At 41.2% G+C, this 25,845-nt stretch overlaps 1 protein-coding gene across 13 annotated transcripts in view; it reads left to right on the forward strand.

Annotated features, from left to right (window-relative positions):
- The window catches only part of LOC126354167 (phospholipid-transporting ATPase IA), a 627,555-nt gene that overhangs the window by 462,464 nt on the left and 139,246 nt on the right, over positions 1–25,845 (forward strand). For all 13 annotated transcript variants that reach the window (XR_007565271.1, XM_050003592.1, XM_050003597.1 and 10 more), the window contains exon 10: positions 12,542–12,665. Coding sequence is in view for 12 of the 13 variants with exons in the window: in XM_050003592.1 (XP_049859549.1) it covers positions 12,542–12,665 (124 nt within the window). In the remaining variant the exon portion in view is untranslated. The remainder of the gene's footprint in view (positions 1–12,541; positions 12,666–25,845) is intronic.

Consider the following 25,845-nt stretch of genomic DNA (forward strand, 5'->3'; position numbering starts at 1 on the left):
GTGACAAAGGGTTATTCCATATTACATATCAAACTGTTTGATAACTGGAATGTCAGTTGTGTTGTCAGAATTTTCTTCTAATCTTTTTTACTTACTACGATTTACGAATTCCCATCATCTCTCTCCTTGTCAACCTATCTAATTCAAAATATATTAAAAACAAAGATTCCAAGACTTACCAAGCGGGAAAGCGCCGGCAGACAGGCACATGAACAAAACACACAAACACACACACAGAATTACTAGCTTTCGCAACCGATGGTTGCTTCTTCAGGGAAGAGAGGGAAAGACGAAAGGATGTGGGTTTTAAGGGAGAGGGTAAGGAGTCATTCCAATCCCGGGAGCGGAAAGACTTCCCTTAGGGGAAAAAAAAGGACAGGTGTACACACACACACACACACACACACACACACACACACACACACACACACACATATCCATCCGCACATACACAGACACAAGCAGACATATTTAAAGGCACATCCTTTCGTCTTTCCCTCTCTTTCCTGAAGAAGCAACCATCGGTTGCGAAAGCTAGTAATTCTGTGTGTGTGTTTGTGTGTTTTGTTCATGTGCCTGTCTGCCGGTGCTTTCCCGCTTGGTAAGTCTTGGAATCTTTGTTTTTAATATATTTTTCCCATGTGGGAGTTTCTTTCTATTTTATTTATATCTAATTCAAAATACGTATTTCTAATTGTGCCTGAAGGCTTCTTCCTTTGCTTTATGATTCTATTATATATATTTTTACAGTTCCATGGGAGAGCCTAATCAAATACTTTACTAACTTCCCAGCTAGTCATCCCAGTGAAACACGAAACCATACTCTAACATGTTATAACCAGACGGCGTAACATACAGCAACATCCACAATTATCACACATGTTGCTGATGTTTTAATGACAGGAAAGCAATAATGTGCACTTTAACAAGAATAAGGAACTACTGAACACTTAACAAGAAATAGTGCGTATCTTGAGGTGAGGAGTACGACAAAGTATTAATGCACAATGGTCAGAAGGAGGAAGTAAGAAGTATTCAGATACTCGTTTAAAACAAATTTCATTTTGCAGAAAACATGGAATAAAAAAACTGACTTCTTTTATGTTCTTAACACTAATATTAAATTTACACTATTAGAAAAATTATGAAAACATATATTTGTGACAAACTGTTGATTGTGGCAGTAAACAACTAAGTCATAATTTTTTTTATTTGCAGTAATATGTAGTGATACTCCCATTCCGACAAATTACTATCAGTTTCGATACCAAGTACCTCCATCAGGCCATCTTACCTCTGGTGTGCAGTCATCTCTCCCTCTTACCCAAGTAGGTATGTCAAATAATGGAAAATCCAGGATGGAATGTAACAATATTCTGAAAAGGATAGTTGCTGCTCATCATATAGCAGAGATGCTGAGTCACAGATAGCCACAACAAAAAGACTGTCACAAAATAAGCTTTTGGCCAACAAGGCCTTTGTCAAGGACCACAGTCTGAGCTGCCAGAGACTGTGTCATGTGTGTATGAGTTGTATTTGCTTGAGAGAGAGAGAGAGAGAGAGAGAGAGAGAGAGAGAGAGAGAGAGAGAGAGAGAGAGAGAGAGAGGTGTGTGTGTGTGTGTGTGTGTGTGTGTGTGTGTGTGTGTGTGTTTGTGTGTGTGTGTGTGTGTTCTATTTTTGACAAAGGTCTCGTTGGCCAAAATCTAATTTTGTGACAGTCTTTTTGTGGTGCCTATCTGAAACTCAGCATCTGCACTATATGGTGAATAACAACTATCCTTTTCATAATATTGTGACGAGTATGGTTTGGTTTGAAAAGTTCTCAGAATCATCATGAGAGGTCAGCAGTAGCCCAATGAGTTGTTCACGTGATATTCATTGGACTGTTTCCTGTAAACATGTGTCATGTCAGTGCTCTTGGAAGAGAACTGTGCCAAGGATGTTGCTCTGTTGATGTTCCCACATGATGATTTCCGAAGATAGAAAAAATCGAGATTCAAGCAGTATTAAGTACTTCATAAAGAAAGGTATGAAAGCAAAGCACATTCATGCTGATTTCCAGAATACAAGGGAGGACTCTACTCCTTCATATTCAACTGTTGCCAAGTGGACAAATGAATTTAAATTTGGTCGGGAGAGCATAGATGATGATGCACGCAGTGGTTGGCCACAATGTGTCACTACTCCAAAAATCATTGCAAAAGTGCACAAAATGGTCATGGAGGATCGCTGATTGAAAGTGCGTGAAATTGCTCACACTTGCCAGGTGTCATCTAAAAGGATATATCACAAGAATTAGAAATGAGAAAATTCTCTGCAAGACAGGTGCCGTGACTCTTGATGCTGGATCAAAAACGCATGAGAATGGACATACCCGAACAGTGTTTTGTCTATTTTAGGAGAAACGAACAAGATTTTTTTGTGTCGATTTGTAACAATAGATGCAACTTGGGTGCACTACTATACCGCAGAGACAAAACAACAGTCAAAGCAGTGGAAACATGCTGATTCTCTGTCACCAAAGAAAGCAAAGACAATTCCTTTGCTAGGAAAGGTCATGGCATCAGTGTTCCGGGATGTGAAGGGGATTCTGTTTGTATATTATCTCCCCACTGGGCAAACAACTACTGGGGAATACTGTGCTAACCTCCTGGACAAATTTCAATGAAAGATACGTGAAAAAAGGCCAGGTTTTGCAAGAAGAAAGTCATCTTTTGTCAGGACAATGCGCACCCACCCACATGTGCCATCACCATGGCAAAACTACACAAACTAAGGTATGAATTGTTGCCACACCCTCCTTATTCACCTGATATGGCTCTGTCAGACTTCCATCTCTTCCCAAACCTGAAAATCTTTTTTGGTGGATAAAGATTCACATCAAATGAAGAATTGATAGCCGGAGTTGACATCTATTTTGCAGGCCTGGAGGAAACTCATTTTCGAGATGGGATCAAGGCCCTGGAACATTATTGGACCAAGTGCATTAATTTACAGGGAGAATACATTGAAAAATAAAAGAGTTTCAATGATGTAAGTACTCTCTTTCTATTCCATTCCAAGAACTTTTCAAACCATCCTCATATACTCCAGGTAGGTATGTCATATACTTCACGTCAGGGGATGACCTGATAATGGCACTTGATTCTGAAATCAGTAGTCATTTCACAGAATAGAAGTATGACTGCAGACTAAAGCAGATAAACCCTAGATGTAGCCAGTGACTCGAATATGGACAAAAACTAAACAAAGCCAAAATTAGCATCTGGAGGGCCATGCTTGAAGTGTTCAGTGAATTCGAAAGTATAATTTTATCTACTGACTTGACAGAAAAAACAAGTTTTTGTCTTATGTTAAATAGGGAAATGGATCGAAGCCATGCATCCAGACACTCTGTGACGCTAATGGCATTGAAACAGAGAATGTCACAGTAAAGGCCAAAATACTAAATGCCTTTCTACAAGACTGTTTCACAGAGGAAGAGGGCACTGTAATTTCCTTTTCTAAATGTCACACAAATGACTAAATAACAGATATCAAAATAAGTGATCAAGGGATGGAAAAGCAATTGAAATCACTCAACAAACTAAAGACCACTGGATCTGATGGTATAGCAGACCGATTTTGTGTAATAACTTGCCTGTCTTGTACCAGCTGAGATCATAGGTATTTGGAGTAACAAAGCATTCTTGATGATTGGTAAAAAGTAGGGGTCATTCCCATTTTCAAGGAGAGTCATTTAAGTGGTGCGCAAAATTATAGGCCCGTATCTCTGAAGTCAGTCTGTGGTAGAACTTTGAAACATGTTTGAAGCTTGTGTCTTATGACATTTCTGGAGACTGAAAATCTCCTCTGTAGGAATCAACATGGAATGATCATGGAAAACTTGGCTCATTCTGTTGACCTACAAAACCATGAAAGCAGTAGATACTGGTGCCCAGATAGATGCCATTTTCATTAACACCTGTGAAGCATTCAGCACAGTTGTACACTGCTACCTAAAAACCAAAATACAAGTGTACAGAATGTCAGACCAGTTGTGTGACTGGGATGAAGAGTTTCTAGCAAACAGAACAATGTATGTCATTCCGAATGAAGAGGTGTCTTTAGATGTAAAAGTAACTTCAGTCATGCCCCAAGGGAATGCTATAGAACCATTATTTTCTAAATGTACATAAATGACCTAGTAGATAATGTCGGAAGTTGCATGAGATTTTTCATGGATATTGTTGTACGCAGAGATGTTGCAACACTGGAAAATTGTAGCAAGATGCAGGAAGACCAGCAGAGGATCCAGGCGTGGTGCATGGAATGGTAGCTGATCCTCAGCATAAACAGATGTAACATATTTGCATATACAAAGGCAGAAATACTCTCTGAATTTGGCAGCTATGGGGTGATCTGAAATGTAATGATCACAAATTTAGTCAAATGTATTGGAAAAATCCTCAGGAAATGTAGTCCATTAATAAAGTAACTAGCTTACAAAACATTTATTTGACCAGTACTTGAATATTGCTCATGAATCCTCTATCTGTACCAGATAGGACTGATATTGCTGTTAAAGTTACGGGTGTGTATGTTTCATGAAGAGTCGGCCAGTACATCGCTTCATCCTACGTATATCTTGAGAAAAGACCATGAAGATAAAATTAGAGAGATTTGAATCCACATGTTGGCTTACTAGCAGTTGTTCTTCCAACAAACCATTCATGACTGGGATGGAAAAAGGAGGAAGCAGCACTTGTATGCAAAATACCCTCTGCCACAAACCGTTAGATGGCTTGCAGAGTGTAGATGCAGATAGGGTTACATAATTTTTATGAAAGCTATTTTTACTTTTGCTATTGTGATTGAATTCTGATTAATCCAAAATACACTCCTGGAAATGGAAAAAAGAACACATTGACACCGGTGTGTCAGACCCACCATACTTGCTCCGGACACTGCGAGAGGGCTGTACAAGCAATGATCACACGCACGGCACAGCGGACACACCAGGAACCGCGGTGTTGGCCGTTGAATGGCGCTAGCTGCGCAGCATTTGTGCACCGCCGCCGTCAGTGTCAGCCAGTTTGCCGTGGCATACGGAGCTCCATCGCAGTCTTTAACACTGGTAGCATGCCGCAACAGCGTGGACGTGAACCGTATGTGCAGTTGACGGACTTTGAGCGAGGGCGTATAGTGGGCATGCGGGAGGCCGGGTGGACGTACCGCCGAATTGCTCAACACGTGGGGCGTGAGGTCTCCACAGTACATCGATGTTGTCGCCAGTGGTCGGCGGAAGGTGCACGTGCCCGGCGACCTGGGACCAGACCGCAGCAGCGCACGGATGCACGCCAAGACCGTAGGATCCTACGCAGTGCCGTAGGGGACTGCACCGCCACTTCCCAGCAAATTAGGGACACTGTTGCTCCTGGGGTATCGGCGAGGACCATTCACAACCGTCTCCATGAAACTGGGCTACGGTCCCACACACCGTTAGGCCGTCTTCCGCTCACACTCCAACATCGTGCAGCCCGCCTCCAGTGGTGTCGCGACAGGCGTGAATGGAGGAACGAATGGAGATGTGTCGTCTTCAGCGATGAGAGTTGCTTCTGCCTTGGTGCCAATGATGGTCATATGCGTGTTTGGCACCGTGCAGGTGAGCGCCACAATCAGGACTGCATACGACCGAGGCATACAGGGCCAACACCCAGCATCATGGTGTGGGGAGCGATCTCCTACACTGGCCGTACACCTCTGGTGATCGTCGAGGGGGGACTGAATAGTGCACGGTACATCCAAACCGTCATCGAACCCATCGTTCTACCATTCCTAGACCGGCAAGGGAACTTGCTGTTCCAACAGGACAATGCACGTCCGCATGTATCCCGTGCCACCCAACGTGCTCTAGAAGGTGTAAGTCAACTACCCTGGCTAGCAAGATCTCCGGATCTGTCCCCCATTGAGCATGTTTGGGACTGGATGAAGCGTCGTCTCACACGGTCTGCACGTCCAGCACGAACGCTGGTCCAACTGAGGCGCCAGTTGGAAATGGCATGGCAAGCCGTTCCATAGGACTACATCCAGCATCTCTATGATCGTCTCCATGGGAGAAAAGCAACCTGCATTGCTGCGAAAGGTGGATATACACTGTACTAGTGCCGACATTGTGCATGCTCTGTTGTCTGTGTCTATGTACTGTGGTTCTGTCAGTGTGATCATGTGATGTATCTGACCCCAGGAATGTGTGAATAAGGTTTCCCCTTCCTGGGACAATGAATTCACGGTGTTCTTATTTCAATTTCCAGGAGTGTAATATTGAATGTTCCAAATTTACAATGAGCCACTTGATATAACACCAAAGAGTGAGGCAAATGTCAGTCTGGCACCTTGTTTATACCATAGTTACAAATTTCACTGTCAAACCACTAGGGGGAATAAAAATGAAACTGGATGATTTTCACTAAATGTCATTAAACAATTTTACTATCTCAAATGTAAACTCCATGACAGCTAAGGCTTGTAAATCAAGAGAGACCAAATAGTTGTGCCTTATCTCATATACATATTTAGGCAAGTGATTGTCAAATGAAATATCATCCATTCCAAAATTATGTCTAGATGTCTTTCTTTAGTTCACCAGAAAGTATAAGTCCCATAGTAAAAGAGATAGGCTTCAGATGAGAAATGTGAGGTATCCCCTGGCCAAATCTCTTGACGCACATCTTCCTGTAGTACTCAAAAGTGGAATTAGGCATTGTCTAGGAGGAGTATGCTACCATCACACAGTAGCTCCATCCCATCTGTTGCACTGTGCTCCCTTTAAGTGTGCACATTCATTCATTCATTCATTCACACATCAGGTTCTGTAAACCCCATTTACAGGCAGAAGCAGAAGGTAAGGCAACTTTTGTAAAGTGTACTAGCAGCTACTTAAAAAAAAAAAAAAAAAAAAAAAAAAAAAAAAAAAAAAAAAACTGCTTATTGCTTATTTATTCTGTTGTGGCTTTCAACTGTTACTTCATGCTAAACAATTATGTAACTTCACCTGTTTCATAAACCGCTATAGCTGCCTATGCATTGGAAAAGCTGAAGAAATATATTAAATATTAGGGTGTGGTGAAAAATAATGCCTCAGAATTTTTTATGTGAAAACCCTTAAAACTTTTTAAATAAAACAAATGTTATTAACATTCTAAAAATGTATTCTCCATTTCTATATATTTGCAGCCCTCTTATACTAGAAGGTTCCAAGTTGTGGTATCTTAACATGATGGTGTGTAACATAACTAAGTCGGTGTGTGAGAAACAGCGTTCTGTAACGGAGTTTCAAACTCGAAGAGTTCATTCACACATTTAGTACTGTCTCCTTCAGCATGAAAATACCAGTCCACACACAAGTGCTTCAACTCCTGCAACAATCCTACATTTTGGCTTCATTTTCATAAATCATGCTCTATACAGTCTCGACTTGACCCCATCCAATTTCATGTTGCTGAAACTTAAAGAACACCTTCAACATGCCCTAATTTTGTGTTAATAAAAAACTATGTCCCTGAGTCCAGATATCCTGTTAAATTGTCATTTTGGAGGAGTGGCTAATATGGCACTGTTCCACTTATTTATAAACTTCAGTGGGTTTTCAATTTATTGTCTGATGTTTATTGACGACCTGTTGCTTTTGCATTGGAATATTAAATTCCATTCAGAAGCTGAGATGGAGATGCCTGCTCTATGTGGAAGTTATTTTTAATTTTAGTATTGTGGTATGATGTGGATTGTTCATCCTAAATACACTCGATATGAGGGCATGCTGGAAAGTAATGTCTCTTGAAATTTTATGTGAAAACTTTGAAAGATTTGTAAATAAAACAAATTTATTAACATTCTGCACCATATTCTTCGTGTCTACATATTAATTTTTCATGCCATGGAAATGCCAGGATGAAATAATGACAAGATTATGAAAAGGATAGATTTATAACAATGCAAACAATACAAAATTATTTAATTGGATAGATTTTAAAAAATCTACTCACACAATAAAAGATGGTTGGAGTTGGCAAGATTTTGGAATCAGGGGCTCCTTCTTCAGGCAGAAGTATTGAAGGGGATAGAAGAGGTGTGAGAGGAAAAGGACTGGAGAGGTAAAGGACTGGAGAGGTCTAGGAAAAGGGGTAGATTTCGGGAAGTCACCCAGAACCATGGATCAGGGGAGACTTACCAAATTGGATAAGAAGGAAAGACTGATTGTTGGGGACAACATCAGACGAGATTTGAAAACATGAGAGCTTAAAGGCGGAAGATAGGGTAATATGCAGACAGAAATTACTGTTGAAACATCATGCATGAGTTAATAAGAATGAAAAGCTAACTGCATTGTACATAACAGAGGTGGGAGGGGGTGAAAAATAGACATGTAGAAAACTAAAATGGAGTGAAGAAAACAATAGTTGCAGTGAAGAAATGTTGAGACAGATGGAATTAATGTAAATTAAGGCTAGGTGGGTACAAAGATTCCCCTCATACATCAAAGATAGCAACCATTTCGTATATCGTCTGAGATCCGTGCCCGTCCCACTTCCACCACACAACTTTATTGTCGCCATTGATGCTGCCTCTCTCTATACCAACATCCTGCATGTACATGGTCTGTCTATTGCTGAACATTTCCTCAGTCAGCACCCAACTGATTGCAAGCCTATGACATCCTTCCTACTCACCTTAAACAACTTTACATTCACCAACAACTACTTCACCTTTGAGGGGCAAACATACAAACAGATCAGGGGTACAACCATGGGGACCAGGATGGCTCCTCCCTTTGCCAATCTTTTCATACGTCACTTGGAGGGGGCTTTCCTGTGATCCATAAGTCTTCAGCCCCTGGTTTGGTTTAGATACATTGATGACATCTTTATCATATGGACTCATGGTGAAGCTGACCTGCTAAAATTCCTGGAATCTCTGAATACATTCTCCTAATTAAATTTCACATGGTCCTATTCCAAATCCCGTGCCACTATCCTCAATCTTGATCTCATCCTCAACGAAGGCCAACTACACACTTCTGTCCTCATTAAACCTATCAACAAACAACAGTACTTACATTTTGACAGTTGCCATCCTTTCCATGTCAAATGTTCCCTTCCATACAGCCTTGGCATTCGAGGCAAATGCATTTGTTGGAATGCAGACTCTTTACAGCAATACACCACCATTCTCATGTCAGCCATCACTGCACATATTTACCTCACCAGTCTAGTTAAAAAGCAGATTTCCCGGGCCATCACATCCAATCCTGGTACCTATGATCCCTCCAAAAAACAACTTCGGAGCACACCATTGGTGACTCAGTATTATCCTGGTCTGGAATGTGTTAATCAGCTACGTCGTGAGGGCCATGACTTCCTAAAATCATGCCCTGAATGAGATCCATTCTGTCTGAATTTTTGCCCACCACGCCTAGAATAGCTTTCTATCATCCTCCCAATCTCTGCAATAGTCTTCTCAGACGCTATGCTCCTTCTGCACCCATCTCCCTACCCTATGGCTCCTACCCCTGTGACCATCCCCCTGCAAGACTTGCCCTGTGTACCCTCCTACCACCACCTATAAAAGCCCTGTTACTTGCAAAACATATACTATGAAAGGGATGAGCATCTGCGAAACGACATATCATATATCAGCTGTTATGTAAACACTGTGCGGCCTTCTACGTTGGCATTACTACCACCAAATCTTTCCTTCTCATCCCATATGGTAAGCCTCCCCTGACCTGTGGTTCTGGGTGACTTTCCCCTAAATCTATCCCTTTTCTTAGACCTCTCAGTCCTTTTACTTCACCCCTCTTACTTCTCCTTCTGCCTGAAGAAGGAGCCACTGACTCCGAAAGGTTGCCAATTACAACCATCTTTTATGTGTGTGTTCTGCTGCCAATTGAAAAGGATAGACTGCTACTCACTATATAGCGGGGATGTTGAGTTGAGTCACAGACAGGCACAACAAGGACTGCTAAACATGTAAGCTTTCAGTCTCTCTCTCTCTCTCTCTCTCTCTCTCTCTCTCTCTCTCTCTCTCTCTCTCTCTCTCTGTGTGTGTGTGTGTGTGTGTGTGTGTGTGTGTGTGTGTGTGTGTGTGTGTGTGGATGTTTTTAGTAGCATTTGTTTTGCATGTCTGTGACTCCATATTTCCACTATTTGGTGGTACCAATATATCCTTTTCATAATTTTGTATTTATTTCTTATTATAGTCACCCTGATGACAAACATACTCCTCCCAATGAGAGAGGAGTTTTTTGATACTGTCCCTGTAGAATTCTGCTTTGTTGGTGGAGCCACAACCCCAGCTTTGTGAAAGTGTTCTTTATGTTTTGGAGACATGAAAATCGAATAGGGCCAAGTCAGGACTTTATGGAGGGTTATCGACAACAGTGAACCCAATGCATCAGATTGTTGCTGCACCGTTCATGTGTCGTATGGCATAGCAATGCTGAAGAAGAGGGTGCTCCATGTGTGGACGAACTCTTCAAATTTGAAACTCGATTATAGCATGCTTTTTGTCATTCATCGACTAATTATGTTAAACATCAACATGTTACATGCTGCAATTTCAAGTGTTCTAGCAGCAGTGAGCTGCAGTTATGCAGAAATAAGATGTAGAGTGTTAGTAATGTCTATGTATTTAAAAAGCTATAAGAGTTTTCACATAAAAAATTTTGAGGCATTTCTTTTCAGCTCACCCTTGTATTTAGCCACAAATATCATTAGGAATTAAATGTGTTGGCATATGTTGTGTATCAGTCCCAAGGTTCGTGAGGAGGCTTCTTAAAATTGTGCAGTTATCATTTTGTAATATTCTTATTACATGCTTCTGTAGAATAAATATTATTTGATCTTAGGTGCATTTCCGCAGATGATTCTGCCATAGGACCAGTATGAAGTGAAAAACAAGCCTGCAATCCCATGTTCATGTCAACACACTGAAAGACATTTCTGATTGCAGTCAAGGTGACCTCAGCTTTCTGATTAATGTATTCACATGCTGTTGTAACCTCAGTTTGCTACCCATCTGAAAGCCTGGGAACATTGAATATGGCCTTTGTATAGTGTATACCCACAGATCTCTAGCTCTGATATCTACAAGTCATTCTTTTTTGATTGGAGTTAGTTAACATAAATCTTTGTAAATTTAAGTATTAAGCTATTTGCTAGAAACCAGTTGTAAGCATTTTCAATTATTCTCATGGCCATTGGACCCTTTGTGTGTTTACTTGTGTAATCAATAAACTTCTGAATTTTTTTGAAGAGTCCTCAAATATCCCTGGTAAATATTTCATGTAAGTCAAGAAGAGGGCTGGGCCACCATATTTAAGGATTTCCCATTCCATACATAATGTTATCATTAATTAATGTGACACACTATTTCTTTATTGATATGACACGACTCCATCCACGCAGTGGGAATATCTTTAATGGCATAACATTCTGTCTCCCCAAGTAGAATTTTGTTACCTGCACAGTCTGCACCCTTGGTGAGGTCACAGAAAAAACCAACATGGTAATTTTTTTTTTCAAGGGCACTGATTCATAACAGTGGAGCAAATCGAAAATTTGTGCTGGACCGCGGATCGGTACCGGGTCTCCTTCATACAAGGCAGATGTGCTGACAGCTATGCTGTCTGGACACAGTGGTCACCACAATTGCACAGACTACCCTCGCATGCCTTCCATCAGAGCCAAATTCTCAACTTACACCTCACACTACTGATATAATGCCCCAGCTCATTAGCTTCATTACTCATGGCATCTTGCCAATTCCTATAAGAGTTCGAGCTCAGAGTGCATCTGCGCAGAAGGAATCGTTGGCCGTCATCACCTTTATTATACCTGTATATATGTAATCATTCTTGTTTGGTTCTAATGGAATAGAGTTTGTAAGGTCATATACAGCTTTTTCTGTATAGACACTTCTGTGGAAGCCACACTGAGCTGCTGTTAAAGGATTTTTGTCAGAAAGATTGTTCAGTTCCCCGCTATGAGCTACCTTCTCAAAAAAATTTGCAAATACAGGAAGTAGGGATAATCAGTCTATAATTACCATATTTATAAATGGGTATTACTACTGTATGTTTAATCATTTTAGGAAATAAATCTCAGTGTGGCGTTAGTAGGGATACTGGAGTTACCTGATGTCAGGATTAAAAATGAATACACTCATTGCTAACCTTACTTAAGCTCCAAGTAGTGAATTCATTTAATGGAAACTTTGGACCAGATATTGAACTTTTTTGTTAATTTGAATATACTGAATTCTTCTATTTTACATAGTAAGTCTGGATTATGTTACTTCTCCACTCTGTAATGCAACTTTTAAGCAATGTTTGCACATCATACTAATTACTGTGGTTCTATAATTATAGTCATATATGTGATATTAGCTTTCATTTTTGTCGTTACATTATTTTTGTTGTGAAGTAAGGATATTTATGAAATTTTATGCTCCTGTGGCACGTCATTGTTCCTTAATGTGTTTTGTGCTTTATATTATTTTCAGAATTTGCAGTCTGGTCATCCTTCAGCTCTCTACCTTAGAGAATTCCTTATTCTTATGTCTGTTTGTCATACAGTCATTCCTGAGAAGAGTAAGGATACAATTATATACAATGCTGCATCACCAGGTTTGTTTTTTATTTTATTGGAATTTATAGATACAGTTAAATAAACACTCTTTAATGACAGCATGAAACAAAATCTTGCACTCTGAATTGTGCTGTACTGGTAGTTAAACTGTGCCTAGAAGTGCTGATGAAAGCAACACACAACCTGAGACTCATAGTTGGACTCAACAGTGTTCAAGGTGTTGCAATACTAATACCAATATTTTAAATTGAGAATTTATTTTCGTTATCCTGACCATTATAACTCTGGTTTTTGAAACTTGCTCATTAACAGTTACTTAAAAAGCCAGAAATCAATCATGACCATCGTACACTTAATTCACAACAAATATGTCGCATCGAATAAAATTACATATATGAAAATATTTAAACATGCACAGTGGATGCAAAATCACCAGAAGTGCAGAAACATGTATCCCCAATCATAATAGTGAACACCAGATTTGATACATGTTGTTGTGGTCTTCAATCCGAAGACTGGTTTAATGCAGCCATCCATGCTAATCTATCCTGTGCAAGCCTCATCATCTTCAAATAACTACTACAACCTTCATCCATTTGAAACTGACACCTGTTGGTCATTGTTTACAAATCTTAACACCCCCCCCCCCCCCCCCCCCCACTCACACACACACACATTTCTCTCCATTACCAAATTGACAATTCCTTGATGCTTTCAGATGTGTTCTAACAATCAATCCCTTCTTTTAATCAAATTGTGCCATAAATTTCTTTTTCCCTAGTTTGATTTGATACCATCATTAGTTACTCAGTGTACCCATCTTTCTTCGGTATTCTTCTATTGCATCACATTTCAAAAGCTTCTATTTTCTTCATGTCTGTGCTGCTTATCATCCATGTTTCACTTCTGTACAAGACACCATAACATAAATGTAAACTTCATCCACAGGCCCTCACAGGTGCATTGGTATTGACTGACCAACTGCCATGTTATCCTTAACAAACGGTGTTGTTGGGTGAGTTATGGAGGGCACTCAAATACGTTAAGAAAAGACTTCATAACACTAAAATTTATAGCCATTGTTAACAAATTCCTCTTTTTAAGAATTTTTTTTTTCATGCTGTAGCCAGTCTACATTTTATACCCTCTCTGCTTTGGATATCGTCAGTCATTTTATTGCCCAAATAGAAAGCTCATCTACTATTATAGTGTCTTGTTTCGTAATCTGATTCCCTCACTGTCACTTGATTTAAATTCCCTTGCCCTTTCAGCATTTATTTGCTGTGTACACACTTGGCAACCCAGGGGTTCCTTAGCTGGGGACTGGTAAGTGCCGCAAGTCCTCTGTTACAGTAAGCTCTGGGCATGCTTTAGCGACCACCATGCAATGCAACAGTGGAATGTTGTGTGTCACAAGGAATGGGGATCGTGGCTTGAGCAGCTGGATTGTGAAGATGTTGAAATCTTCTATAAATAACCCCTCGACCTCAAAGTGTGCTGTGCACTGAAGAGATTTGTGGCTGTTAAGGTGGAATAGTTGTTAGTGGGCAACCTCTGGGGTACCTGTCGCACCTCCATTCTATAAGGCATACTCAGGCACATAGGGCTCTGTCTGAGTGGACCCTGCTCATGGGATTCAGATGGGACCCTTGCAGTCTTCTTCTTCTCTTCACCATGTGATGGATGTACTGTCTGGGATTACTCATGCCCATTCATCAAAATGAATGAATGAATGAGGCTAGTTCTCCTGATAATCAGTTGGTCTTCAGTAATAGTGCTTGAGGAGTCATAAATCAAAATGTGTTTTTGATGATCAAGAGGAAGGAAGGGTGTTTGAAAAAGTGTCCCCTTTCTATTTCCCTAAAGGTTTAGAAGAGTTTGCTGGCACCTTAGTCTATTAAATGGTTGCATAAGGGTTCGTCGTTGGTCAAAATTAATCAGTCAAAGCAGATGGAACTGCTTAGGAAGTCACAAAAATTGGGTGATTGTAACATCATTTTTGGGATGCATGCCAGAGGAATGCACTGAGCCTGTGCAGCCTGCCTAGGACTGCAGCCATGGCTGCCGGATGAGCCTTAACTCGTGCTGCCAGTCGGCCAGTGGAGTCACACCAAGGCCCTCCAGGCCAAGCAGTGTGCAACCAGGACCTAAATCTAGCAAAGTGCCCTTATGGCTCGGCTTCTCGTTGAGTCGCATGCCTGCCAGGCGTCACACAGTTCTGGGTGCCTAACAAAGACTCTGTTGCCCATTTTCAAGCAGTTTTTTACTACACACAGTATTTACTGACACTGTACTTCACTTCTGGTGCTATATTTGATTATCTGATGGCTGTAGCACCAGAAACAAAACAGTTACTTAAATATCCTCCATTGCTTGCAATTGTTAAATCGACTTATTGTCATGTGCACATGAAAAAACACTCTATTTTATGATGCAATGAAATAGATAGTTTTATTAAAGGTTACCCTACTAATTATCAAGTTTTTATAATACTTTATGAGGAAACGACAAATACTTAAAAGTTTTTATTGACACACATGTATGTTAGGCAGTTATATGACAGTAGAGCTGTTCTCACATCGTGTGAAGTTTATATTTTTCTCACAAGGTACATCTTTCCCAAGGCAAAGTCTGGCTTCTGAGTGGCTTATCTGGTAGACATCTTATCTGGTAGACATTTTGTTACAGATCAGTATCTACAACCTGTGTAAAATTTTGTCATACAATGCTACCCCTCAGTTTCTTCAGATGAGTGTCAGTTCCCTCCTCCAGGTTCAGGGAAACTCTTTTTGTCTTCTACATGTTTCCTAATCCTTGCCATTGGAAGCACCTTTGCTGTTCAATAAATAATAAACAACAACAACAACAACAACAACAACATACAATTAAGGGGCTAGTCGCTATGCCAAACTGTCTGCATGGGGCTGCTTTAGTTGGCCACAAAGGAATGGATGTTAGGGACACCTGGCTGTCACCTGCAGTTCTCGGAACAGCCAAAGCAGGCTCATTAGCTCAGCACACACATTTGGATTCTGCAGAATGGGTCAGACCACATTCATAAAGTTCATGAGTTTTCCTACAGTTTTCACATGACAGCAAGTTCTACTTAGTTACAGTGTGGCAAAGGAGTGGACCAACACTCAGATCAAATCAAAAAAATTATAAAACTGTAATGCAAAGGACCTTGTTTGTGGAAAATGATCCATGAACATTACACAAAGAAGAATATAAAAAACAGAGAGATTACAGCAGAGAGATTGCTGAAACATTTCTAGACAATATTCGAAATGTGGACAAAAGTGTAATAAAAATTTTGAGATCAGGTTTCATAAAAGATCTCATAAACATGTAGGCTATAGAAGGAAGCAGAAAAGGTAAAGAATGAAGTGCATAAACCAATAAAAAGTTGTTTGTACTACATTTATGATAGTATTACGCATTATTTTGGATTATGAGTTATTTTCCATTCCAAAGGATCAAGAATGCCTGGTTTCCAGCACATCAAACCTTCACAGTTCTCAAAGGTGTGCAGATGATTCAGAACGCAAATCTGCTCATGTGCAGCCAATTATTCCTCCCTTTCCAGCAGTGTTGAATGCCTGGGTTAGGCCGGTTACCCGAATGAGCCAAGGGCCTCAATGGCACACCACAACTCATACACACAGTTCTCGTGACATGTGAGCTCTACTACCCTCAGTGCGGGCAATGCAATGGAACGCAACGCAGTGCAATGGAATGAAACGCAACGCAGCATGGGTGTTGTCATGTGCTGTGGTATCATGGACACAGATGTAGCTAAGCTGAAACAAGAATAGGTGTCAGAGGAGATAGTGGAAACGGAGCAAACGACACATAGGAATAATGGAGAAATTGAGAAGACCACCACCTTCACTGTCACCTTTAATTGTCCAATGCTGCCCGAACCTATGATGGCAGTTTTCCTCTGACTTAACAGTTAGGCATTACATACCTAAGCCTATGTGGTGTTATAAATGCCAGCATTTTGGTCATACAGTGATGAGTTGTGGTGGTGAAGCAACCTGCGGGAAGTGTGGAAAGGCAGCTCATCTGGGAGCCACCCAGTTTGGAGCCGAGACTGCCCTATATTTCCTGAGGAACACAAAATTCACAAAATAAAAGAACCAAACAGATTTCCTATGCTGCTGAAGCCAAAAAAAAAAAGAATTTAAGCTGACAAAAACTGTCTTAGCCACTTTGTATGCGTCCATAGTGCAGAAATCTAGTCCCAAGGTAGACACTTTGAAGCAGACAAGGTCCATAATACCACGATCCACCACCAACATCTGTACTCGCACCTGTACATGCCAAGGCAAAGTGAGTAAAGACATAGCAATCCAGGTGTCTATGACAGAAGAGACAATCAACATTTTCACAGTGAGCATTGAGAAGGCACACTAAAAGCAAAGTACCTATCAACGACCCCCTTTCCTGATCATCATCAAGGGACGGGGGAGCAGGGAAAGGGTCACAACATTTGCGTCAAAAGCTATCTGATGGTCCATCAGACGTCATTCTGGCACATCTGATTGATGATGGGGTTGGATGCCTTGCCACCAGATGCACCTCATGGAGTTAGATGCCTCATCAGTAGACCCAGGCATTCCCTCCGCTCCCCTGTGCCCTACATGTGCCTTGTGTCCCCAGCACAGAGACAGGGGTAAATTAAAACCACACCACTGAAATGGCTCCCCTACTACAGTGGAACATGAATGAGATCAGGACTCATGTGGACGAACTGAGACTCCTAGCACAGGCATACCCCCTATCATTGTGTTTACAAGAAACACATTTTCAAGATACTGACAGCCCTGTGCTACAGGTCCTCTGCTCCCCTACTGGCTACTGATCTGCAAGCAGTTGCAGCTGAAATTCATTTGTGTTCAGATAACTGTTTGCGCGCTGTATTTACCTCTGCAAGATGCAATAGACTCCGAGGCTCTTGCAGATCTTATGGAATACTCCCTCAACCATTTCTCCTACTGGGAGACTTCAATGCCCATCACATCTTGTGGAGTTTGACCTCTTCTTGCCCTCAGGGTTGGGTTGTGGAGAGCCTCATGACATCTCACAAGCTGTGCATTCTCAACATAAGTACTTCCACTCATTTCTGAACTGCTACTGGCTCATCCTCTGCCATTGACCTCTCTTTCTGCTCCCAGCCCTCACAAACTGTATTCTGTGGAAATCATTGACAACCTTCATTCCCTTGACCACTTCCCACTGTGGATTTTCCTACTGGATGGAGCATTCATGAACAGAAGCCATCAAAATGGATGGTCAGCATGGCTACCTGGATTCTGCTCAGTCAGCTGTCTGTGTTTGGACAATGTGACAGTGTCCAGGAATGGGTGGACCACATTATACGAGTGATCCAGATGCCACTGACTTATCCAGTTGAAAGTTCTCAGATCATCGTAGGAAGCAACCTTTACATTGACGGGCTGGTGAATGCTGCTCAGCAATCTGGGAAGGTGTGTGGCTCTCTGGCAGTTTAAGTACCAGCCAACAGCAGACAACCTCACAGCATTTCTTGTTGCAAGAGCCATGGCTCGACGCATAATTAAAGAGAGAAAGAAAAGGTCATAGCAAGTGTTCCTGGGCTCAATTACCATTCCACTTGTTCCACAAAAGTATGAGAAGCTGTCAGGAGGATTTCCATTAAACACAGTTGTTTACCAATAGTAGTAGTGTTGAAACAAGGAACACCTGGAGACATCACTCAGGTGATGGCAGAGCATTTTCCAAAGACTGCTGCGAGTACCAGCCAGGATCCAGCATTTCACTGGTTCTGTGCAACTGTAGGGACTGGCAAGTGGAACTTCAGATCCAACCGTTCTGAGTTCTACAATTAACCTTCCTCCATGTGGGAGCTGGAATCGTCACTGTCTGAGACTTGAGATATTGAACCCGATCATGAGCCAATCTGGTACTGCATTCTTCGACATTTGCCTAAAGCATCAAATGAAGTCCTCAAATGTTTAATTTATTATGGCAGAAAGGAAGAGGAAATCTTGATCCCTCTCCTCAAACCAGGAAAGGACTGCAGGGGTCCCAGTAGTTGCCAGAGTATTGCCTTAATGAGCTCTGTCAGAAAGACCCTAAAGTAAATGTTTAATTGCCATCTAGTCTGGTTGTTAGAGACCAGGCAATTTCTTAGCTGCTCTCAGTGTGAATTACAGAGATATCTGTCCACTGTCAATGAACTGATCCTGCTAGAGATGGATATTCAGAAGCCTGTCCTACATAAACGTCACTGTCTTGGTATATTCTATGAGATGAGTAATGCATAGACACTACTAGAGCAACTTCATCTGTGGGGCTTTCAGTGCCACCTCTAAATCATCACATGGTCCTTTCTGTCTAAGCGATTTCTTAGGCCCCCTTGTTGGTGACAACTGTCCGATCATTTTGAGCTGGAGAATGGTGTCCCTGTGGGCAGTGTTTTAAGTGTTACTCTCTTTGCTACAGCCACAAACAGTATCATGTCTCCATTGAGAATTCTGTACAGTGCTCCTTATTTGTGGACAATTTTGGCATTTTTGTACCTCCTCTAGTGTTGCCACAACAACTCGCCAGTTGCAACTTACGGTGCAGAGATTAGAGGAATGGGCTGTAAAGACAGGTTTTCATTTACCTGTGGATAAATGTGTCCTTGTCATATGTTAAATTAAAAGGAAGGTCAGCATTGGCCATAATATTGATGTTTTATTAATAGCAGAATCAATTTTCGATCACATGGTGATCATCTTCAGTGCTGTGCAAATTAAACTCAGACACTGGTATCAAGTTATCAATAACCAAAACTGAGAAGCGATCACAATAACTAGCAATAAAGTTATTGTGATCGCTTCTTAGTTTTGGTTATTGATAACGTGATACCAGTATCTGAGTTGAATTTTTACAGTACTGAAGATGGTCACTATGTGATCGAAAATCAATTCTGCTGTCAATAAAACATCAATATTACGGCCAACGATTACCTTCCTGTTAATTTAACATATATGGTCGTTGTGCACACAGCACTCCAAGGAGTCGCCAATCAACTTGTCATGTGTTTAATTTATTTCACTTGCATATGACGGGCACCCTTCTAAATTTTAAAGAGTGGGGTTTCTAGGCCTCATTCTTTATTCCAAATTGACATGGTTGGCCCGCCTGAGATATCTGAAAGCCAGGTACTTAAAGGCACTGAATATCATAAAGTGCCTTAGCCACAAGCTTGGGGAGTGGACGGTGCATCTGCTCTAGTTGTAGAGGGATTTCATGCATTTGCAGCTGTACTATGGGTGCATAGTATCACAGTATATGGATCAGCGAGGACTTCTTATGTGAAGATCATTTAGCTGTCTACTATGAAGGGATTAGGCTGGTCACAGGTGCTTATAGAACCACCCCCTATCCAGTCTCTGTGCTGAGGCTGGTGAATTGCCACTTACAATCTGATGGCAACTTCTCATGGTGTGTCAGGCACGTAAGTTCCTTGCAGCTCTGAATTCACTGGTACACAATAATGTTACTTGTCCAACTCTGGAATGCCTTTTCTCCAGTCGTTCATGAGCAACAAGGCCATTTGGGATCTGCGTGCAGCATGTGCTGCAGTCAGGTAGTGTGGAGCAAGTACAGTGTCAAATCCAAGGTTTGAACCGTGTACCACCCTGGTTACTGCAAGACCCAGGGTAATTTTAGATTCAGTGCAGTACAAGTTTTTCATACATTATTCAAGAACATTTTAACTGAGCACCACAGCTCCACAGTTGTCTTTGTGGATGAGTCAAAATAGTGGCACTCCATTGCTTGCTCTCTTGTTTTTCTTGATTGTATCCTCAGGATCTGACTGCCTCAGGACTTTACTTTCTTTGCTGTGGAATTATATGTAATCTTATTGAGCGAGGTTTCATAGTGGTTAGCACACTTCACTTGCATTTGACAGGCTGGGAGTTCAGACTCTCATCTAACCATTGGTTTTCCGCGAAGTCCCTAAACCAGCTCAGGCAAATGCCGGGATTGTTCTGTGAAAGGTTACGGCCGATTTCCTTCGCCATCCTTCCCTCAGCCGAGCTTGTGCTCTGTCTCTAATGACCATGTTGCCAACGGGACATTAAACACTAATCCCCTCCTCCTATATGGAACCTTGTGGACACTGGAGCAAATGAAACAAGATTCCAATGCTAAATTCCTTGTCTGTTCTAATTCTATGAGTGCCCTTTGCTCTCTGCGAAACTTGTATCCAGCAGATAGAGTAATCCAGAATGTCCAGGACACCCTTCTCCAGCTACAGCAACTGGGGATGGAGGTGTCTTTCTGCTGGGTGCCAGGGCACATGGATATTGTGGAGAACAAAAGGACAGATGTAGCAGCCAAGGAGGTGAGTCGCAATCCTCAGTTAGTTCAATGTGCCATCCCTGTGCATGCTATCATCTCACTGTTGAGATATGGAGTCTTGCATCGATAGGAGGATGAGTGACTTGAAGTGACAGACAGTAAGCTCCATACAATAAAGCACACAACATGTTCGTAACATGCACCTTTCCAGCCACACTGACAGGACAAGAGTGCCCTTACTCATCTTTGCATAGGCGCAACCTTGTGTACATGGTTTTTTTCTACAGCAAGAGAAACCTTGTGCTTGTGGCAACAGATCATTGTTGCTACATTTTATTAGACTGTGTCTTATTTTCAGATTGGGGGTAATGGCAGATTTGCCGACAGACCTTGGTTACTTTCCAGTGAATGTGGTTAGAATTAGAGTTTTGTGAGTGTCTAGCATTTTTTCCCACGATTATGGGGAGATGCTCATAATGTGTTAACAGTACGACTGGCTCACCTATGTTTTTCATAAGTGGTCAGCCGGTCACATTTGCATATGCCATTGTTTTACCTCCTCTGTAGTTTAATGTTATCTTCTAACTTCTTTTCAAGACACAATCCATTCTGTTCAACTGCATTTTCAACTCCTGCTTCCCTTTCATGTCCTTCCATTCCTATAACTGCAGTCTTGTTTCTGTAAAAGTTGTAAATAACTTTTTGTTTGCAGTATTTTATCATTGCTGCCTTCATAATTTCAAAGAGTGTATTCCAGTCAACACTCTCAAAAGCTCTCCCTAAATCCACAAATACTGTAAATGTAAGTTTGCCTTTCTTTAACCTAACTTGTAAGTTAAGTTGTAGGGTCAGTATTGCTTTGTATATTCCTACATTTCTCCAGAAGCTTTTTTGGCTCATAAACATTAATAGTCCAAAAAATGTGGTAAAATTAAAATAGCTTGTAATGTCTATTAATTGTTTAAAAATGTCAGCTCCCAATCTGAAAAATGAAATTTTTAAGAAATGGTTTGCTTTTACAATTGTTCAGTTTCAGTCCGTTACTTGTTTTAAAATGCAGTTAGTTTAGATTTATTTCAACATGAATGTCTTGTTACATTTAAGGTTAACTATTAGTGATAGGAGTTCGAGTCACACTGACTCCAAGCAGCCACAGGTGCTTACTTCCGGCTGTCTTGATCCTCCTCCTCCACCTCCACCTCCTCCACCACCTCCTCCTCCTCCTCCTCCTCCTCCTCCTCTCTCTCTTTACACCTTGAATGTACGATCAAAGAGGACAATACATGGCATTATGATTTTCAGGGATCTAAGAGAACAGGGGCAACGAGTTCCTCAGTTTTGCAGCAGCAATGTTTCTGCTGCTTCACGTATTGTAATCCTGAAATAGTTTCGTTGGGTTGAAATGTATTGATGCTGTGTGTTTCTGAGGTCATCCAGTATTTCTGTTCAAAAGCTCAGCTTCCTCCCAAAAATTCAGTGGAGAGTAGTTTTCTTTAAATTGGAAAATCCTTGGTTTGCCAAAGTCAATCATCATGGCACAAATCTTACAGATGTTGAAAATCTTCCTTGGGCATCCTCTGTCAGCCTCTACCAATCTGCTGGAGTAATCTCCCACCATTACAAGGCAATAAGATATCAGGTACAATGTATTATTCGTGTTCTGTGCTGAGCAGGAATCATAAAACAAAAGCAAAGTCTCCTTTTTAGTGTGTTTTCTGGGACACTTAGAAGTCTAACAAACAAGACATGATTCCTGAAACACTTTGTGAACTCATGTCTACAGGTGTCATACACCTAACACCACTATCGTTGTTACATATATGGATACTGAAGCTGAACACCCAAAATTGCTACAAATAGAACACAACTTTAGTAGATCTTTGGTGTTGCAAGAGCATTCTGCAAATCATTAATTGTTAAACAAAAGTCTTATTCGTCTTTGAGCAGCCGAGACTCGAGTTCAATGTAAGCGAACATCCAGAGGTATTATATCCTGTTGTTTGAATAACCATACATCACATATTACAAGTCTCAATATGAGGCATTTTGAAATAGGGATTAAATTTTCTTGTGTATGTAATTCTGTTTGTATTATCTCTACAACTCTGGAAATCATTCCTTTCATTTTCATTAATGTAAAGTCGGTGCATTTTAGCTATAGATTTCAGATTTCCTTATAGTCCCTTGCTATGGCAATGAAAGTTGTACAAAGGAAATCACTTTGTATTATCATAGTCTAAACCCATTTTCACTGTCAAAACCTGCATGGTTTCTATAAACTTTGTTGCATGCTTTGCCATACACAAGACCACAAATTTTTTTTGTAGACTATAGTATTCTTGTTTATAAACTCGGTAAAGATATTGTCCTTCATCAGAAGTGTGTGGTATTTGCACCAAGTGAGGTTAGCTTTCATAGCCTTAAGTGCACAATTGCAACAACTGTCCTGTTTACTCACTGGAAGAGCTTTGTTAGTTTTATCACTCACATAGTCCATTTCCAAGTTTCTTTGTAGTTTTCCTTTCTTCTCCTCTAAAGAAAAAAAAAACATTCTTATAGAATGCCCACTATACCAGGGGCCTTGTTTCAACTTAAGTCTTCAGTGCTCTGTCAAATTCTTCCTGCAGTATCATATTCCTCATCTCATCTTCAGCTACTGTCTTGTGTATCCTTTCCTTTTAAGCAGATTTTTCTAAACTATTTTCTTGAGCAGTCTGTCCTAATGTTTGGATTTTTTTTATGTTTCTGTTTGCCTATTATCTGTTGTTAAATAGTTTCTAGCAGTTTTTGTCAAAAATTGCATTTATTCCATAGAGATTCTTAAGCCTGTCATGTTGGCTGTATGTTGTGACTTGCCAATCTTTCAAAGTGCTGCTGCTCAGTTACTCTTGTCCTCTACATGCGGCACTGTCTGCCAGTCATGCAGCAGCAGCAGCGCCACCTAAGCGGCCAGCCAGCCAGCAGCTGCTAGACTCGGACTCAGTTATGATTTGACTGTTAAAGTGTACACACGTCTTACTCTGTTTACTTGATCTGTGACTTTCATGTATTGCATCTTCCTTGAAATATATTTGTTCAACTAGAAGTTATAACAATTGGCGACGAGGTAGTGATTTTTCTTTTCCATCATTGACCCACATGTTTCTGTGGCTACTTAAGAGCAACTATTGCAAGGTCTCATAGAACAGCAAATGCTTCTCACAAATGCGATTCATGATTTCGTCGCAGCATCAAATGTGGGGCGTCTCTCGTCATTGTCTCCTCCTTTTCCTCCTTATGACAAGACATCTTAAGACTGGTCTGACCACGAAAAACGTCTTCGACAGCACTTCTTGAAATTTCATGTTGAAGATGAACAAACATGTAAGTCTCTGTTCCTTTCATGGATTTCACCTCAAATGTATCGGTTGTTGTCGCAATTGGCTCCTTTGAAAGATCCTGCGTCTTTGTCCTATGCTGAAATGTGCTCACTTCTGTCCGTCTATTTTCAAAAGCAAGCACATGTGGTAGACTCTCGTGTTGCCTTTTATCCCTGTCAAAACCAACTGAATCAATCCTATCGCACTTGGGCTGCTGAACTTCACAGCCTCAGTAGAAAGTGTCAATTTGTTACTGAAGTTCACAAAGAATCCTATGCCGATTCCGTGGTCTGGGATGCTATTATTCGGTCGGCGCCCGACAGAGAAGTTAGGCAGCATGCCCTTCAGTTGGCAAATCTGACTCTCGATGAAGTCCTATGCATTGCGCAATTGTTTGAAATTTCTCGAGCCACTGGAGCGCAAATTGAGGCGTGGAGCGATGTCGGAGAAATACAACCTCTATGCACTATTGACAATGCGTACGGCGTGTCTCCGCAGGCCTAAGTGGCAGCAGTATGCTCCCAAGCACAGCCTGCAGCAAAACCCACGGCAACTTCCTTCATGTCCGCAGTGTTTTATGAAACATTCATGCGAGGATTGTTCCCAACGTTGGGCCGTGTGTCACAATTGCAAAAAGAAGGGTCATGTGTCTTCCGTTTGCAAATTCGACCGCATACATGATGTTCATGACCGTGATGCTGATTCTGCTTCTGTGTTGTCTGTCAATTGCACTTCTTCCCTTACAGGGAAGTTATTACTCACTGTCCAGATCCTTGGTAGGGATGTTCGCACGCAGGTGGATACTGGTTCTGCTGCCACTATTATTAATTCTCAGACGTATCTTCAGTTGGGTTCACCATTCCTGTCACCTGTCACTTGGCAATTATGGACGTACAATAAACAGAAGATTTCTCTCTTGGGACAATTTAATGCTGAGGTATCTTACAAGTCCGTCGTTCGCACTTTTTCCATATTTGTGGTCGACCATAATAATGTGGAGAATCTTTTTGGTTTCGATGCCTTTCGCATTTTTGGATTCTCCCTAGATGACTGTCAATATCGTCTTTGATGCTATTCCTTATGCTCAATTGGATTCCTTGTTGACGCCATTTTCGTCCCTTTTTTCTCTTGGGTTAGGCCGTGCAAACGACTTTGAAGCTCATATCACACTCAAACCCACTGCTCGGCCTAAGTTTTTCGGGCTCGACCCATTCCTGTGGCCCTGTGTGATCGCGTAAAACGGGAGCTGGATCATCTCAACATCTCCGTACACTTTTTCATGTCTTACATACTGCCGGTCTTAAGTGTAATCTTCAGAAATCACAATTCTTTCAGGCATGTATCACATACTTGGGGTTTCAGCTCTCTCAGGATGGTATTCGTCTGCTTCAGCAAACTGTCACAGCGATCGATGGCCTTCCTCACCCTACATCTGTTAAGGAACTGCAGTCCTTGGGGAAAATAGCATATTCACAAGTTTTTACTGTCTGCTGCTTCGGTGGCTTAGCTGTTGCAT

Source organism: Schistocerca gregaria, chromosome 3 (assembly GCF_023897955.1).
Source record: "Schistocerca gregaria isolate iqSchGreg1 chromosome 3, iqSchGreg1.2, whole genome shotgun sequence".
Classification (NCBI taxonomy): domain Eukaryota; kingdom Metazoa; phylum Arthropoda; class Insecta; order Orthoptera; family Acrididae; genus Schistocerca; species Schistocerca gregaria.